Here is an 18,337-nt window from a genome sequence, read left to right on the forward strand (position 1 = left end):
AATACACTGATTTGTACCCATCCTTGACAAAGACCACTTAGATCAATCATTTCCAAGTCTACTTATCAGTGAGGGATAAAGGCGTCACAATGCTATTTACTTGAGTGGCACTGTGGAGTTTCCCTATTTTGACCAGTTGTAAAGAGGACCAATAAGTGTAATTATTCATTATTATTGATTTAATTAAGGGATTAAACGAAATAGATGCTGTTTGTTTCTTGTTTAATCATAGTTATTGCTGTCCCTTTAAGTGCTATAATGATAGTGAATCAACAAGGGAGTCTAAAATTTAGGCAAAATAGTTTTTCTATCATCTGTTTTAGTCCCAAAATTAGAAACAAAACAAAACAAAAAGAGCGATATATAATCAGTTTCTTCTACATTCTATTGCACTTTGGAAACCTTAATGGGCCCTTGTATTTTTCCCAAACAAGCACTAGATGGCGCAAGTGTGTGAGATATCCACAGACACCTGTATTGGTTGGTTATGCATGTGTACCATGCATAAAATGCTCTTAGAGGAAATTGACATTCCAGGATTTCAGTAAAAAATCTGAGCTCTCTGCCCTGCAATGCTATAACCTTTACCCAATCTCCTGCACCTTCATTAAATACAGCTTTTTGTTTGTTGAGTTTTAATAAAATTCTATCTGTCTCTCCGCATAAATATCTATAAATATGTTTGCTCGCTCCCCTTTGATGTCTGCATTAGTCTGCACAGGTTAGTTCAGATGAAGAATAGAGTGCATCTTTTATTCTGCACATTTCTCTTTCATCACGCAGTCAGCGGACGTTTAATGGGTTTCCCCGTTAATAAACGTTTAGTAGAATTGTCGCAGCAATATAATAATAAAACACAATCTGTAAGGAAAAAACAAGACCGTGTATGGAGGAGCTGGGGGGGGGTGAGGGCTAAATTGGGGGGGTAAATATTACATTAAAAAACTGGAACCAATGATGGAATAACTTTATAGAAAATAATCATTAAATATCATCTATATATTACATCACAGCTAATGATCACATTTACACCAGGTGTTATTAAAGAGTAAATGTAAAAAGAACGGTTTGAAAGATGTGATTTCATCATGTAGCAGGCCGATCTCTGGGGTGGGAGGAGGTAAAAAAATAAAATAATTATATATTTAATAAATGTTCTTCCTATAGGAGCAGATGATCTTATATTCCCACTGTATCTTTAGAGTGGTTCTATTATCAACAGAGCCCATCCATAGATTGATACATATTGTGCAGCAATGTTGGACTCCTCATACCATAGAAATAAAAAGGTAAGCAGTAGATGCTCCAAAGATCTAAAATGAAAATATTCAGTTAATTGAAGGAAGTTAAAACAAACACAAAAAGAAAGCAAGCTGCTGTGGGTAGACGTACAGAGAGGGTCTTTGAAATCCCTGGGTAAATCAGAGTGTATTTCGTATCTCTGATGGGTACTTATACATAGGGTGATGTTCATTTACCGCTAAAGCATTTATTTTCTAAGTTTGACAATTTGAATGGAATTTTCATAATTCCAACGTTCCAAACAGATGGAGATGTTCACATCACACATGTAAAAGGATGAACAATAATCAGAAAGAAAAGGAAAATTATCAGATTGTCGTACACACATTGATAACGGACGGTGGTGTGATAGTTTGACTGTCGGCTCAATCAGAAAAAGATTTCTGTGTAAAGATTCCTACTAGTAACGTTGTGAAAATGGAGAAAAATCAAATATCAAGGTCAGAAAAGAAACTGCTTGGATGGATCTCGTAGATGAAAGAGCTACTGTATGGCAAAAGTAATTAGTCGACATAGAAAATAATTGGTGACATGGGCAGGTAAGGTGTAAAGAGATATAACGGCACAGACGTGATGTACTCATAGTGGTTTTAATGTGGAGCAGGGTTCCATTAGGGCGAGGGTGAGAGAAATTTCAAAGACTGACGTGTGGCAACAAAGAATCCTTCAAACACACGTGTCAAGGATCTGTGCTCTGGGAAGGATGCAGAAGGATTTTTGGTCACGTGGCCACAGAATTTCTAAACCCAGGACTTTGCATATCGCTACCCTGTATTGTTACCCTGTTTGTCTTCTGTAAATACCAACCAAGGGTTTCTGCGGAATTAAAACCTCTGTGTTCTTGATCCTGGTTTCGACCTTGGCTGTGAGCAGAATGTTGATGTTCATATGACCCGGCTTGTGACCCTGAATTTCATTCTTCTCATCCTGCCATGACCTTAGCTTTGAAACTTGATATGCCTTCTCTTCTGCGTCAGGTTTTGACCATGGCACACATTCTATTCGATTTGCCTCAATATTTGGCTCTGACCTTCTCCGACTCTTCTTTGTGTACCTCTACTTCATTACCAGAACATAAAACATGGATCCTACTTGCTTTAATGTTAGTTTCTGACCAAAATGTTAGTTTTTTTTGCCTCAAATTTATATCCGAGCATCCATTTCTTTCCGTCTGTTTCAATCTCATATTTTAAACGTAGTATCCATTATATTCTATTCTCCAATCTCCACTCCAGTTTCTGCACCTGATGTTATTTTCTACCAGCCTTCGACCTCTACCCAATGACAGATTAAAGTTACCCAGGACGCTGTTTGTGTGTGTGTCAGAGTACGTATAGTTCCTGAGTACAACGTTCCTCCACTGGACCATTTAATTGCCCGATATTGAGGTTGACCACACTGCTTCTTCAAGCAGGTGAGAAGGACAAGCAATGCATGTAGATATTTTTATCTTCTTTCTGGCTCAAGAGGGCCCCCCTTACAACCAGAGTTCAGCTCCAGGGCCTAGGCTAGGCAGCTTCCTATGCCGCCTCATAGTGTTGTTTTAAACGACAATTTTTTGTTAGCCCTGCTAAATTCTACACGTTAAGACGTTACAGTGGTAAATAGGCAAACTATCAGTGGTTACAATAGGTAAAAAAGACTTTTCCACCACCAACCTAGACATTTAATGGAGGCCCAGTACTTCTATTACTTGTATTGCTTGGATGTCTTGAAAGGGAGAACATTATGAATTGTTTTTTAGGTTATATATTAAATGTCATTATTATTAGGGTGTAAGTAGTGGTTACTGTAGCGGAACACCTGGAAACCCGTCCAGTTACCTCCCCTAATTCTCTTCCTTCACCTGAACAGGAACCATTTAGGGTATGAAGAGACTCATTTCCCCCCAGTAACTGGACGACACACAGTTCTGGAGGTACAACAACACTTTATTGGCCACACATGGCTTTTATGCATAACCCCATGCAAGGGGTGGATCACACACACATACAAAGACCCATCCCACATTCCACCCTGAGGTCAGCTGGAGGAGTGTTCATTAATTGTTTCCCTTGCGGTTTGACACTATGTGGCAAGGTACTAAACCAACATTCTAAGTGGGGTTATCGGGGTGGTCCCCGTTCAGGAGGTGAATGAATTCCCTTTGTGGAGGCACTCCTAAACGGGGAGCGGGCAAAAGACACCTAATAACAGACAGGCAATTCACCAACAGGCAGCAGTCCCGCCACAGTTACTGAAAGTAGTTCTTCAAACATACATTTCTTTATTCAGACATTAACTAAAGCTAGTTTGTTTTTTTTTTTCTTAGGATAAACAACACAACTGTCAGTAACTTCTAGTTTAGCTCACCAATTTACAAATTACTGTTCTGTGTACTTGAGCTCATCGACAGATGGCCAGCCCTTTGGTTAGTCACATCAATCCTGCTGCTAATGAGAAATGCTTATTCTCTTTGTAGATGAGAGATTGTGAATCTGTTTATCATACAGTGATTTTACTTACTAAACTGAGTTTCTGGGACTATTGGGAAAACCTTCACTCACTAAGAAATATTGCCATAGGCCTAGGCCCCCCAACAGTCCTGATTTTGGGTCCTGTACACCGTCCTGTTTTAGTTCCTTGGTGCCCCTATCAAAGAACACCAGGGAACTGTCATTGAGCCGCAGAGCGATAGCATATCATAAGACTCGCTGGCGATGTGAACAGGCACCGTTGTTTTATCAGAAAAGTATATCTATCAGATTTCTATACCTACGTCACGTCCGGTGCACCTACGTCACCGGAAGTGACGCGAAATCAGCTAGCGGGCCTCGGAGTATAGAATTCTGATAGAATTCTGGCAGAGGCACAGAACGCATGCGCCCCACCTCTGATGATGCTCGATTAGCTGGGCCTCTAATCTGATGGATGTACTGCGCGGCATATCCTTCAGATATAGAAATCTGATGGGTGTACTGCGCATGCGCACGGCTCCTCCATCAGATATAGAAATCTGATGTACAAATTTGACGGGTGTACTGCGCATTCGCGCAGCACATGCTTCAGATATACCAGAGGGTCCATGGGAGCCCCCAACGATAAGGAATGTCTTTTGCTCTCAGGTATAGAAATCTGATAGATATACCTTTCTGACAGAACACCAGTACTATCTAGAGAATGCGCTCTGCATGGTTCTGCATGTTGGAGGCCGGCTACACAGGCTCTCAGTAACCCGATCTGTTTAATGCCAAGCTGACAGGCCTATTCAATGAGTGAGTCTGTGCATTTTCCAGGAAGACCTGCCTATTACAGGCACTAGAGCAGGGCTGTCTTAACAGCATCATAGGCCCCCGGGCTAAGTCGTGCACTGGGGCCCTGCCTACACAACTACTCACAGGAATAAAAATTTAAATTATCAATAAAATCAGGCTTATATTTATTGATACCTCAAACAAAATGTTGTTTTTAAACATTAAAAAACATGCTGCACAATAGAGATTAATCCGCACAAACATTTGGACAATATAACACGAGCCTTAAAGACGAAAAACAAGTAATTCAACATAAAAATGGTACTCAGTTGGTAAATATAATTGACTTGTACAGATAACAGCTGATACTGAGGTGATAAATCCACCTAAGCATTTTAATAAAGAAGATTTGAAGGTTCTGAATAAATCTCCTAAAATAATATTGTGAAAAGTTGGCAAGTCGATGGGGCCCCTATGCTTGTGGACAACTGCCCAGCGTGCCCACGCGTTAAGACAGTTCTGCACCAGTGACACAAGTCATCACTGGCGACGCCCACTTATGGCCCACCCGACGCGCCCTCAGGTCCTATCCACCTGTCCGGAACTCATACCTCCCAATTATGAGAGGTATGTAAACCAATACACAGTCTAACCCCTTAAGGACACATGACGTGTGAAATGTTATGATTCCCTTTTATTCCCGAAGTTTGGTCCTTAAGGGGTTAAAAAAAAGATCTTCCACAGAGGATGCAGTGTCAGCTCTGCGTTATTAACATGATAAACGATTGGGGAACAATGATAATGGAGAGATAAAGGTCATTCAACCAAATGAAAAACTAGAGATAAAAGATTGAGTCTGTGTTGCAATGTTAATTGTGCCCACCTTCCAAAACAAGGAATCTGCCCCCAGCCAAAATTCCCAGTGAATTCCCGAGGACACGGTGGAATACAGTTGGGTTCCGTGGCATGGTACCCAAGGTGGTACAGATATGGTGTTACAAGTGAGGGGACAAAACCTACAAATCCTAACTCAGCTTTTTATTTCTGCTGGTAATTCGTCAACGTTAGTTATCTGACTATTTTCAAGCATTTTTAGGATATGACGGCGTTTAAATCAAAAACGTTTTAACATCTTAATGAGGACATTCCCCATGTACCGTGTGAGCAAACATAGTAAGCTCACTGTGTGCAATGTGAGTCTTTAAACACTATAGTGGTATCAGAGGATTAAACTGCTCCAAATTCCTGTCGATTTTTTGGTAATGCCACATTAACACATAGAATAGGTGTTAGTCCCAAAGTGATATCAATATTTTTATTTTTTTCTTTGTCAAAACACTTTAAAATTATTTGACTAAAACCAGATTGAACTTCTAACATCCTAGCACCATAGGCATTGCTAGGGGGGACTTTGGGGACTGAAGCCTTGGATCCAATCTGGTAAAATATTTTATAAATAAATAAATAAATCTCTCGAGTTAGAGGAGTGTGGAGGGGGCAGGAAGATATTAGTGTTTTCTTCTAAATGATATTAAGTTTTGCTTAAAGCAGTCGACTGATATAAAAAGTTGCCTTGTGTAGCATTATACTAGAGATCTTTCACAGAGAGGGATTGGTGAGGTGACTGTTGCTTGCGATCTTCTATTTTTAAATAGTGCCACAGATTCTCAATGGAATTGAAAATAAAGCTTTAAATTGGCCCTGTATAGGAGATTTAATTCCATATTCTTCAATCATTCAAATATTGCACCAACCAGCTAATATGTCAGAGTCTTTTGTTATTTGTTGTCGTTCCTTTTTAATTAGCAACGTTTACGAGGCACATAGTAATACAATGCTATCTTGACATTTTATTTTGCAATAAACACTTTAGTCAAGTTCAGCTCTCTCACGTTTATTGAGACACTCTAGATGAGCTCTCAGACCGAACAGGTTCTCGTGTCCACTTGTCATTCTACAATAAATGTTGATCCATGATTTGTGATCTACTTGTGCTCTCTGGCAAATCCAAAGACGTGGATTAGATTGTCTACCGTTTTCTAATAAACACCCTTGCAATGTTTAATCACCTTTAACATGTGTAGAATTATTCTGGTATTTTTTTTTCTCTTGACGTGATTCCTTAGCAGCGACAGCAACATCAATGGTCCGTTAGTGGTAGGCGGTGATAGGGTTTATGCACCAATTTTAATTTACTTTTTTTTGTCTGTCCTACCTAGGATGTTCTACATCACAGAAAGGAATACTTAAGGCTTGCAACATATTTTACTTGTTTATTTATTTTTTTACACATTGTCAGCATAAAGTAATGTTCGTTTCAAATAATTGATTTTGAATTTTTTTTTTTTTTTTTTTTTTTTTTAGTAAACATTGAATTGTAGCTAATTGAAAACCAAATTGCAAAATGTAGGGTAAATTCAGCCTAAAAGTGACTTCAATCAAGTTGGAGAATTTTTTGATATCAACGTATTTTGCCTAAAAAAAAAAAAATTACATTTAGTTTTCAGTTAAAGACAATTCCATTAAACCATTCTGTTTAAAAATATATATATAATACCATGTAGACTGCAATATCAATGCAATTTCTAGGTCAGTGATCTGACAAGAGTCTGAATAACCTTGAATCAATATGTATGAATTTATACACAATGATTATGTAGAAACTTTAAAAAGAATATTTTTGTCAGTGCGCCATGAAATAAATTGTATTTATTTTTAAATTCTAATTATACTTGCAGAGGCTGTCTGTGATAAGATCTAATACAATTCTTGAACGATAGAGTGTGACAGGAAACCCCAGAAAGCCAATGGTTTTATCAGCTATATTTATACAGGTTATTCAGATTAAAGCACCTTTAAACGATTCTATCTGAAAATGATTTACACTGAGAATTCTGTAGTTTTCAAATGTTCGTGTTTCTACCAGCATAAACATTGACATTTTCAAGAAGCTACAAAAAAGTCAGACAACTGACAGACATAGACAATCGCTGACAGACAGACAATCGCTGACAGACAGGCAATCGCTAGCACTACAACTGCTGGAGATTGTGACCCCGTATTGTTGGCTGATGGAAAATGGTTGCTTGAAGCATGGAAATAAAAAAATACTGGAACAAAATACGCAGGATAAAGCGAGAGAGCAAAGAAAACAGGGAATAATATAAATATACAAAATGAAGCCCTTCGCTCAAACTCACACTACTCCTAGGCGGCAGCAATGACTATAGTGCACATCAGCCCCAATACATAGAACAAAAAAAAAGCTACTTGCGCTCTATCTGAAATCCCTGTACACATTTAAATAGCTGGAGGTTTTTTAATATCACTCCAATAGCAATTAAAGTGTAAGCTCTCCTGCCACGTCAAGACAATACCTCGTAGGCAAGTCCTACACTAACTACTCACTTTAATTCTTTGGGCTAAAAGACAAAATCTCTATTGAGACAACTGAAAGATTGAGATGAATTGTTAGTGTAGGACTCACCTAAGAGGTTTTAATAATGGACTTCTTGTATAATATATAAGGTATAGAGAATAGTCAGACACAGGCCATGGTCAGAGTTGGAGACGTAAATAAATAAATAATATAATAAATAAATGAGTATAAAAAAAAACAAGAGTCAGGGATATCAGAATAAAGAATAAATGATTTAACTAAGCCAAGTCGTTAACAGAAATACCAAGACAATAGGAACGCACTCTCAAGCTTGCAAAAAAACCCAGCAGGGCAATGAAGAGAGTTCACAAGTGTTTAATAGAGGCCCCTGAGGCCTCTAATTGGTTTGTCTCATGTTGTGCGCCAAAACAAACGCATCCCGCGTTGTGTGGGCAAAGAGTTTTGGCAAGGCTCCGTCACAAGACGTGGGTCGCGACTAGGATAAAGGGAGGAAGAGGCAGAGCATTCTGTGTCATTGCCAATGTTGGACCGTCCACCATGGGAGAGCGCCCAGGACCATTATGGGACATCTGGCATGTTGATCAGGTATGACAGCAACCTACCTAGTGTCAGAAGCTCCTATTGCGGTATTGAGCAAGGCTATGCCATTGCAATAAACATCTTATTGCGAGCGGTTGCATGGGGCCTTATAAATATGATGTATCTGTGGAAACCAATGAGAACCCATTGAAATTGAATGGGGACCTAAATCTGTGTCATGCCCCTGAGTTTAAAAACCACCGGTCTGTGGTCTTATTGGAGCAAGAAGATTAGTCACTGCTGATAGTATTTGTGTATAAAATGTGGCAGATTGCTAGTCAATAATGCCACTATATAACCCCCCCCAAACCCTCTTACCTGCACGGGGTAATGATATTTGTAAAACATCCTGACTACAGCGTGAATACGGGTACTTTATGTGAAATGTACAAATTAATATGTATCTTATCTGAGATATCAATGTCAATAAAGCTATGTATAGCTCACTACAAAAATATTAACAGCAATTGTCCAACAAATCCAAATTTAACTTGTGTAGCTTTCTGTTTATATTAAAGATGTTTTCTACAATTCAGGGTAGCTAGCCGAGGGACGAGGTTAAACCGTCTCATTATCAATAAGAGACACAACTTCCAAGAGGAGGAAAGAGGAAGAGATAAAAATAAAAAAAATTGTAAAAAAAACGCAGCTCTGTGGATCCTAGTGTGGTCTCTTTGTATGTCAGTTAGTGAGTAGAATGTCGAATGCGATCATCTTAAGATGTTCCATTTCCTGTACACAGTCGTAACAGGGCAGGGAGGGAGAGCGTGCACAGCATACAAGTCTTCTCAAGCAGTTGGATGCTACACCTGTGACCCCAGCCCTGTGACTGTTGTCCAGAAACAAACATGAAGTCCAAGCGGATATTTGCGTCAACTGTCCTACTGACCCAAGTCCTGGAGACAGGTAACGTGAAATTACCTATGTTAGCAGCATTTGTAAATCAGACTCACGTATCTGAGATGGCTCTTGTCTTGAAACGTGCTTCTGGTGGGGTGTCCTCTTGTGGGACGATCAATATACCTGCTGGGGTAAATTGTGTTTAATATTTGTGGGTCTAGGTTTGCGTGACACGATTTCTCCCCAAGGCATCAACGAGAATTTTCTAAAATATTTCAATGGCAATCGGTTCAGAAGCATGTTATCGAGCTCTTTATATAAGTTTAAGTTGGACTTCTGCGTTTTAGCGTGCTGTAACAACGATTATCAATAGATGTGCCCAGATACTTTGATAAGCACAGTCTGAAATATAAGCGGCTGCACAGACACTTTCATGGGAAAACTGATTCTGTTATTTCAGATCACTGCTGTACACAGGTTGTAACTTTAGAGTCTGTCGGTTTTAATTTCACTACATGTATTTTACCTTTTCGTTTTCTACTTTAACTGTGTTATTAACTACAGTGTGAACAATCAGCAATTCACGGTGAATTTTAGACTAAAATAGCTCAATTGGAAAACGTCCAACGTGGCTGGCTCAGGCTCCGAATGGCCTAAAATGTCAAAAATGTATTTGCATTTACTTTGTATTCCACTTGCATTCACATTTTAGTGTATACCTATGTGCATAGTCCCCCAGATTGCGTTTCATGAAACAATGTTACGTTATGTGTTCAGTCGAGTAATTAAAGTTTATTGAAATAGTTTTAATATAATTGTAGAAAGCCTTCACAGGATTGAAAGGCTTAAAGCAATAAATGCATAGTTCCTCTGCGTTTACACTTTCTAATTATGGAAACTTGATTTGGAGAACCCTAGAAAAAAGATATTTAGAACTAAAACCACTGGTTCCATTTATTTATGTAGTACGGACGTACCTCAAGGTTTTAGGCCACTCAGTTTCATGTTTATGTGAAGATCAAAGGTTTTAAACTGCTCCTTACACCTGCTGAGTGCAACTATCCCTATCTGATTTATTGTCAGAATACTCTCTTCCCCTCTGGTTCGTAGTTATCAGAAGCGTTGCTCAGACAAAGGCCTACAAGATGAAATACCGGAAGTATTGAGATGTTGGGGTCTGTAACAAAATAGATGACGGCTAACAGAGCTCAGTGTATCTTTGTTTATGTTATAGATCTAGCAGTAAGTAATGAGATACTATTTTAGTGGACGTTAGTCTTGAATACAGAACTTTAGAGATGAAATCAGATCCACAAATAAGATTCATAACGGCCATCTTTGTTTTTCTTTATTTATTTCCTCTGCGATTCATTCTTCTGTTGTTAAATTAATTCAGAGACTCATTCTTCAACGATAATATCATATATTATAAAATATATAGTGAACATCCATTGCATGGGTACAGGCATTACTGCTGAAGGACGTTTTTTGAGGGGCATCTGCCTGTGGTCTGATGAATATAAAAGTCCTGCTCCAGTCATTGTGGGTTCACTGAAAACAGCATTGGAACTTGAAACAGGGCTACGGACCACTGGCCATTATACTTTTTGCGCCAGTATTTTTTTAAATAAAATAAAATCCATTGGCACTGTAAGGACTACTAAATATGTTTCTGTCTGACATGATTTATATCTGCAGTGTCTAATCTCCCCTTCATCGATGACTGGATGTGCAGCTAGTTTTGCAGATCGCTTGGGATCTGGTGGAATTAATTGGGTATAGCCCAACAAGTTGGGGGGGGGGGGAAGGGGGCAGTGCCCCACCATCTTAAAACGTCACCAGCCGCCACTGCTCTTGGTTCTCATAACATGGTGATACAACAGTACTTTCCAGACCAGATTTTTCAGCAAGGAAGCATGCCGTGTTGGCGTTCTGAGTATACATTACCTACAGGATTTTCACTGAAGTGTGAATGGTCTGAACTCAAAGGGAATTTTACATTTTATAAAACAACAAAAAATAAAGAAATGGAGATTTTTTTCCCCCAATATGGCTGTTTTGGCCTAGATTTAGAAATTAGCTATGAATTCGGAATAAACCTGCTAGCGTTTCATTGTACGCAGATGCTAAACTTTACAATCACATAATTACTCAAACAGGGGTATCCACTAAAGTATTCAAAGTTAATCCAAAGTGAATTTCAGCATTGTATGCTATGACATAATATAGGCTGATATATAATAGTTATAATATATCTGCAGGTCCAAGCTCTCAGTTTAGCTATTAACATGTAAAATCAGTTTGATTTCCTTGCAATTTACACCGTCGTAAATAAACCTGACGATATTTTAATATGCTGCGTGTCAGTACAGATTTCTTTCCTTACAATTCTTTAATGACAATATAATTATGAATTAGATTAGCAATTAATATATACAAGAAATGGGAGCCGTTCACACAGTTTATGTTTGTGGCCTGAATTGAATGTGTGATATAAGTGCCCCGGCTCAAAATGTATTTTATTTCGATATAAATTGTGGTAAACAAACTGTAAATATCAAGATAAAATAGTTACATGATACATTACAATCGTTACGTATAAAATTACAATAAAAAAGGCTAAGTCTTAAAATTGTCTTTTTTGACGGCTGTTGACTTGACACAGTTTTCTGAATGTCTCCAATCTTTACGCTGTTAGATTAACGTTTTGGAGCTGTGTCGATAGCTGAGCACTGCAGGTGTAAGAGTGGGATTTAAAAGTTCCAGTTATCTTAACACTGTCTCTTATTTTAAATAATTGTCTTAGCCTTTCAGGTCTATGTACTAAAGTGAGAATATCACATGGATTTTAAATGTAAGACCAGAGTAGCCGAGATGGAGGAAAAGATGGTATACTATAGATAATTTATCTGATGCGGCTAAAACATCTGGAATTCACTTTGAATTTTCACCTTAGTAAATAACCCTGCTGACCTAGATCAGACTGGAAAACACTAAAAAAGGACTGTACATTTTTACTTACGGTATATTCGCAATATTTGTGTTCTGAAAGACGTCCGCAGAAATGTTCCTCACCTAGTGTAGGCCTCGCTGGCAGTGAACATGTTATTAGATGATGACAGTAACATTTACGGCGTTTGCTGAACATTAAATGGTCTATTATATAAACATGGATTGACAGGTAGGATAGGATCGCAGAGAAGACGTAATGACTTTAATAAAAATACATTTTTAAAAAGAAATAATATGTATAAATATATATATTTATATATATATGGTTGTGTGTGTGTGTGTGTGTATCAATAAGACGCACCTTTATATTTACCAGTCTGTCCCATTTTTAAACAACTGAAATCTATGAGTACACAGAAAATGATCATGACATGCGCACAGTCGATTATTCGGCAGGTGCGCTGTTTACCCCAACCCCCCAATAACTTACAGACACCGTATTTCTGTTGGAATATAAAAGTCCACAGCTTTATTTATTTTTATAAACAAGTTAACAAATTGGGGTCATTGCCACAAATGTAAATATACCTCCACCCCCCACCGTACATAAATTACCCCCGGCAATGACCCCGCCCAATAACAATAAATAACATTATAAATAACAAATAACACATAACACATGGCCTACCAAAGAGGCCCCATATCCATAACTTTTTTAACTGTAGGGGTGTACCGAGACCCCCCTACACCACCTGGTTCGGAGCCACCGATGAGCTCGAACCCACAAACCATTTCACACTCCAGTCTAATCCAGCCTAACCAATTTATACTCCTCCTACCTTCCAATTACCCAAGCCCTATCCCGCCGCTGTGACCAAACGGGAACTCCAAAACAACAGGGAGGGTGGGAGGGACAATTACCAGGCAAGTGTCAGTTTAGTTAAAATGTCCCTTAGTCATAAAATGGCCGCTTAATATACTCCTATTGTCCAACCCCCATTTACCAATAACCACGCCCCTTTAACTGGTTACTCCCCTGCCTACTCCTGGCTCTGTCAAGGCCCACTCCCCTGACTGCGCTGTTCCATGGGCTTCATTTGAGGGGTTATTAACTAACGAATACATTGTGGCGAAAAAACAAGTACATTCTAAAACAGGCAAAAAACTCAAGGAGAAAATTTTGAAATGAAAGTGTAATTCCTCTAAATTCTCACAGAAATCGTAGCCACTATTCTCTTAAGATAATGTTGCGTTCCTATTAAACACACAATAACTAGTATTTAAATACACAAGTATTACGATATGGAGATTTCAATCACTAAACTGTGATTTGTGGTGAATGGACAATCAACATAAAACTGGAAATGTTTACGTCGTATCATTGATGCAGTCATTGTTTATGGTATAAATCCCATTTTTTTACATGAAATACTCAAACGTAATGGGCTTTCAGGAAAAAAAAAGTTTGTTTTTTTAATGAACTCAAAAGCAATGATTTTTTATTTTGAGTAACTGGTGGCGGTGACGGTGGCTCCAAGGCAAGTCAACGCATGTCTGATTCAAAATAAGGAAACAGAAGGCCAATAATGAGCTGAAGCCTAAATAGCCGCCATTTTTATACTGGCATTCATTCAATAAACTGAGAGTAGTGAGCATGGTGAGCATGGTGGTGGTGAGTGACAGCTTAGCTGGATACAAAGTGTCCAGCATGGATATTATTCTAGAATAGATCATACAAGTAGGTTGTTAACACAGCTCAACACAATGCACTGTTACCAGGTAATCAATGATAGACAGACAGACATAGAGACACACACAGACATAGAGACAGACAGACATAGAGACACACACAGACAGACAGACAGATAGATAGATAGATAGAGACAAACAGACAGACTGACAGAGATAAACAGATAGTCAGATAGAGACAGACAGACAGATATTTTTCAAATAAAGTATCAGCCTACAGACACCTGCCTACACCCTGAATACAAATTTAATTTTAGATATTGTTTGGTAGTATATATTCTTCTTTTTTTTTTTTTTTTTTTTTTAATTCTTTATTTTTGGTATGCAGGTAGGTACAACAGTGCCTGTGTCGCCACAACAGCGTTGACAGGTTCGATTCTCATAGTCATATGATAGCAGTATTGTGGCACGTTAGGTATGCATACATTTTTTAAATGAAAACCGTAGCTTATATAGACCCAGATAAATGGACGAACGCCCCTCGTGCAGAATGATTATATCGGCCTGGCGTGTGAATGAGGGTTTTCACAGATTGCGGTGGAGTTTTGCAGTTGCCTTATACTAACGCAATTTGACCAACACAAGGGGAGCGGAAGGAAATAATACAATTTGTGAAAGTTTCGTTCAAGGCCAGCCACAAGCATCAAAGATCAGAGATTATAAATTCAGAACAAGATTTTATTTTCTGCTCATGTTAAGTTTTATCATCTGACGTTTAAAAAAATATATTTGGTGGTGTTCAACGATATGTTTAGCTTCTCTTTTTTCCCTTTTTCCTCTTCTATTAGAGTTTGAGATATATCGAGTGACCAGTTTATTTTCTTGGATTCCATTGATACACAGTATGTGTTCGAGGTATTGCTAATCATATCTTGGTACTCTCGATGGATTCTTTGGTCCGTAGCTTGGTGTTATAACTCTTTTGAATTCTTGTTTAGGGTAAAATTGCTTGATTTAGAGAAGGAGGCTCTTTTCTAGACGTCAGGTTAACACTGGACGTGTCTGTCATGGTACCCAAAGGATAATCTCAGAGGTTTCTGCATTATGATCCACTTTTCTTCAACGAATGTACTTTGTTTCTCAATTTTATATATTTGTCAATTTGTACGATTACTCTTATTTTTGTTCTTGTGGGCAAAGTTTCTGCCGCTGTCATTTTGTCCTTATGTATTTTTCCTCCAGCTAAAAATCAATAAACAGATTTTTTAAAAATGTTACTACATTTAACCCTCAAACACAGTTTAAATCCAAAAAGCTTAGACAGCTAATTCGGGATCTTTGGTTCTTAACCCATGGGCTGGTACCGCAGTGCTATTTTACTGGGTTCCTAATGGCTGGAACTGGCCTATCACATTCATCCGACCCATACAAACGCCCAAAATCAATTGGCTACTGTAGCTGTATGGCCTTTCCCGTGTGAAGGAGACCTCTCAGTCACCTCTAGGAAGGATGATAAATATTGTTTGCGATTCTATAATATATTAAAGACAGTTGTAGAAAGTGATCTCTAGAGTAGTGTTATAAGTGAAGTACCGGTCACTCAGTTTATGTCATTTCTATAATTTGTGTTCCGATCAAAAGAAGTTTAAGAACCCCTGAAACACAGTGTCCCTTGGGTCAGATTTTAATATGGTGAGTTTGTTATACTTAATGTTAATGCTTATCATGTATATTTATTTATCTTTTAATTAAACCTGGAGGGGCAGTGAGTCGAGAACCACTTTACATAGTTTAGATCAGAACGGATGGGCGCTGAAGGCATTTATCAATGAGAGCCAGGGGCCGGACAGATAACCTCAATCAGAATCACCCCCTTAAAGAGTTGGTAGGTGTTAGTATAAAGACAACAACAGGGACCCATCAACATGTTCTTATACAGGACTCACTGACAGGAACGACCAACCTGCGTGGAGAAACTATAAAGAAGTATTTTACCTGATCTCCAATGTATCCAAATCATGCTTCCATATGGTGTTCTATTTAACCTTCATTGTCATAGCGTTTAATATTTGCTATTGGGGTTTCTTATTAATTACAATTACACCTGATTCTGTCTAAATTCTATTTTCTACTCACTTCAAATGCCAAATCTCTCGTGCTATCATATGATACAAATTGCTGTTGTATTTTTTTTTTTATTAATTACTAATATTATTGGATTCTAATTTGTATGTAGCATGGTACTAAGAAATGTCAATATAATATCCCTTATCCCTATAATATCCCTTTATCCCTATAATATCCCTTTATCCCTATAATATCCCTTATCCCTATATTATCGATTATTATCGCTATAATATCCCTTTATCCCTATAATATCCCTTTATCCCTATATTATCCATTATTATCCCTATAATATCCCTTTATCCCTATAATATCCCTTATCCCTATATTATCGATTATTATCGCTATAATATCCCTTTATCCCTATAATATCCCTTATCCCTATATTATCGATTATTACCCCTATAATATCCCTTTATCCCTATATTATCCATTATTATCCCTATAATATCCCTTTATCCCTATAATATCCCTTATCCCTATATTATCCATTATTATCCCTATAATATCCCTTTATCCCTATAATATCCCTTTATCCCTGTAATATCCCTTATCCCTATATTATCGATTATTACCCCTATAATATCCCTTTATCCCTATATTATCCATTATTATCCCTATAATATCCCTTTATCCCTATAATATCCCTTATCCCTATATTATCCATTATTATCCCTATAATATCCCTTTATCCCTATAATATCCCTTATCCCTATATTATCCATTATTATCCCTATAATATCCCTTATCCCTATATTATCCATTATTATCCCTATAATATCCCTTATCCCTATATTATCCATTATTATCCCTATAATATCCCTTTATTCATTATTATCCCTATAATATCCCTTTATCCCTATAATATCCCTTATCCCTATATTATCGATTATTATCCCTATAATATCCCTTTATCCCTATAATATCCCTTATCCCTATATTATCCATTATTATCCCTATAATATCCCTTTATTCATTATTATCCCTATAATATCCCTTTATATATACATATATAAACCATGAAATCTTATCCTACTAGCCAGGCCTTACAAGTTACTTGCCACTAGAGTATCCATACCACATTCTCCAAGGATGAATTTCTTCTTACCCGGGCAAAAGTTTCACTCCCCTGTACAGCTTCTCAAATTGCTCAGATTTACCCTTCTACGTAGCATAAGTTACTCGTTGTTGTTGAACGTTTAGCTGAGCTACAATGTTCTCATAGTTTCTCGTATTGTGATACAATATTGTGCTGGCTCTTAATGTGGCTCGAAAACATGACTTATTTCTTCTGTAACGTCACCTTTCATGTGGAGCAATGACAAAGAGGAGAAAACCAAACCGAAGTGAAACCAGAAACACCTGCTGATTAAATAAATAGAGCACCCACAAAACACGAAGGGGTGAGAGCCGAATAAATGACATCACCCTAAACACGGGGTAACAACCAACACCATCGTACACTCTGGATAAATATCGTTCACATAAAAATAGAATCTGCAATATAAAATACAAGAGGACCACAATAGTGTGATAAATGTTAACACCAAACGGGACTTAGAGGTACATGGCACTCACAGATTTAGATTGGTAATGAGCAGAATAGAATGTACAGATGCATTCTTCCCTTAATCCAGGTATTCACATGTGGGAGAAACGTAGTGCAGTGCTCTATACACTTAAAATAACACTTTATTAGGTTGCACTCACAAATTAAAAATTGTAAAAAGGCCGATCCTAATCCACTTTGCTCGATCCGAAAGAGAAATTTCAAGGACCTCCCAGAAGCAGGAACAAATAATTAAATAAAATAGGCAAGAAAGCAAATAATATATAAATACATTAAATAAACACCAAGTCCATCTTTCCACCGCACCCTGCGTGTTTTGTCCAACTTCGGACTTTGTCTGGGGCTTTAAAAATGTTAACATTTGTCTAGCAAATTCCTTTAATCTGACTCTATTACATCCCTGCTCACTCTCCTTCACTTTCCTGGTCTTTAGTTTGACTCTGTTACATCACTGGAAGGATCATTATAGGGTCAGGAACACAAACATATATTTCTGACCCTATAGTGGTAAAGCCTCCATCTAGCCCCCATGAACTCATCTTGCCACCCTAAATATAGTAAAATCTTACTTGTATTCAAGTCTGCAGCTGCTACCTCTGCCCCTGTCTGCTGACAACAGCAGTGGTGGTCTGAGCCAATCACAATGCC

General features: G+C 37.9%; 1 protein-coding gene across 2 annotated transcripts in view; it reads left to right on the plus strand.

Annotated features, from left to right (window-relative positions):
- The first annotated feature begins 9,173 nt into the window (after nucleotides 1–9,173).
- Nucleotides 9,174–18,337, plus strand: part of CD247 (CD247 molecule) — an 87,215-nt gene continuing 78,051 nt past the window's right edge. The window contains exon 1 of one of the 2 annotated variants that reach the window (XM_063442109.1): nucleotides 9,174–9,420. In XM_063442109.1, coding sequence (XP_063298179.1) covers nucleotides 9,363–9,420 — 58 coding nt within the window. In that variant the 5' untranslated portion in view covers nucleotides 9,174–9,362. The remainder of the gene's footprint in view (nucleotides 9,421–18,337) is intronic. The other variant, XM_063442098.1, reaches the window with a different exon arrangement.

The sequence above is a fragment of the Pelobates fuscus genome, chromosome 1, assembly GCF_036172605.1.
Source record: "Pelobates fuscus isolate aPelFus1 chromosome 1, aPelFus1.pri, whole genome shotgun sequence".
Lineage (NCBI taxonomy): Eukaryota > Metazoa > Chordata > Amphibia > Anura > Pelobatidae > Pelobates > Pelobates fuscus.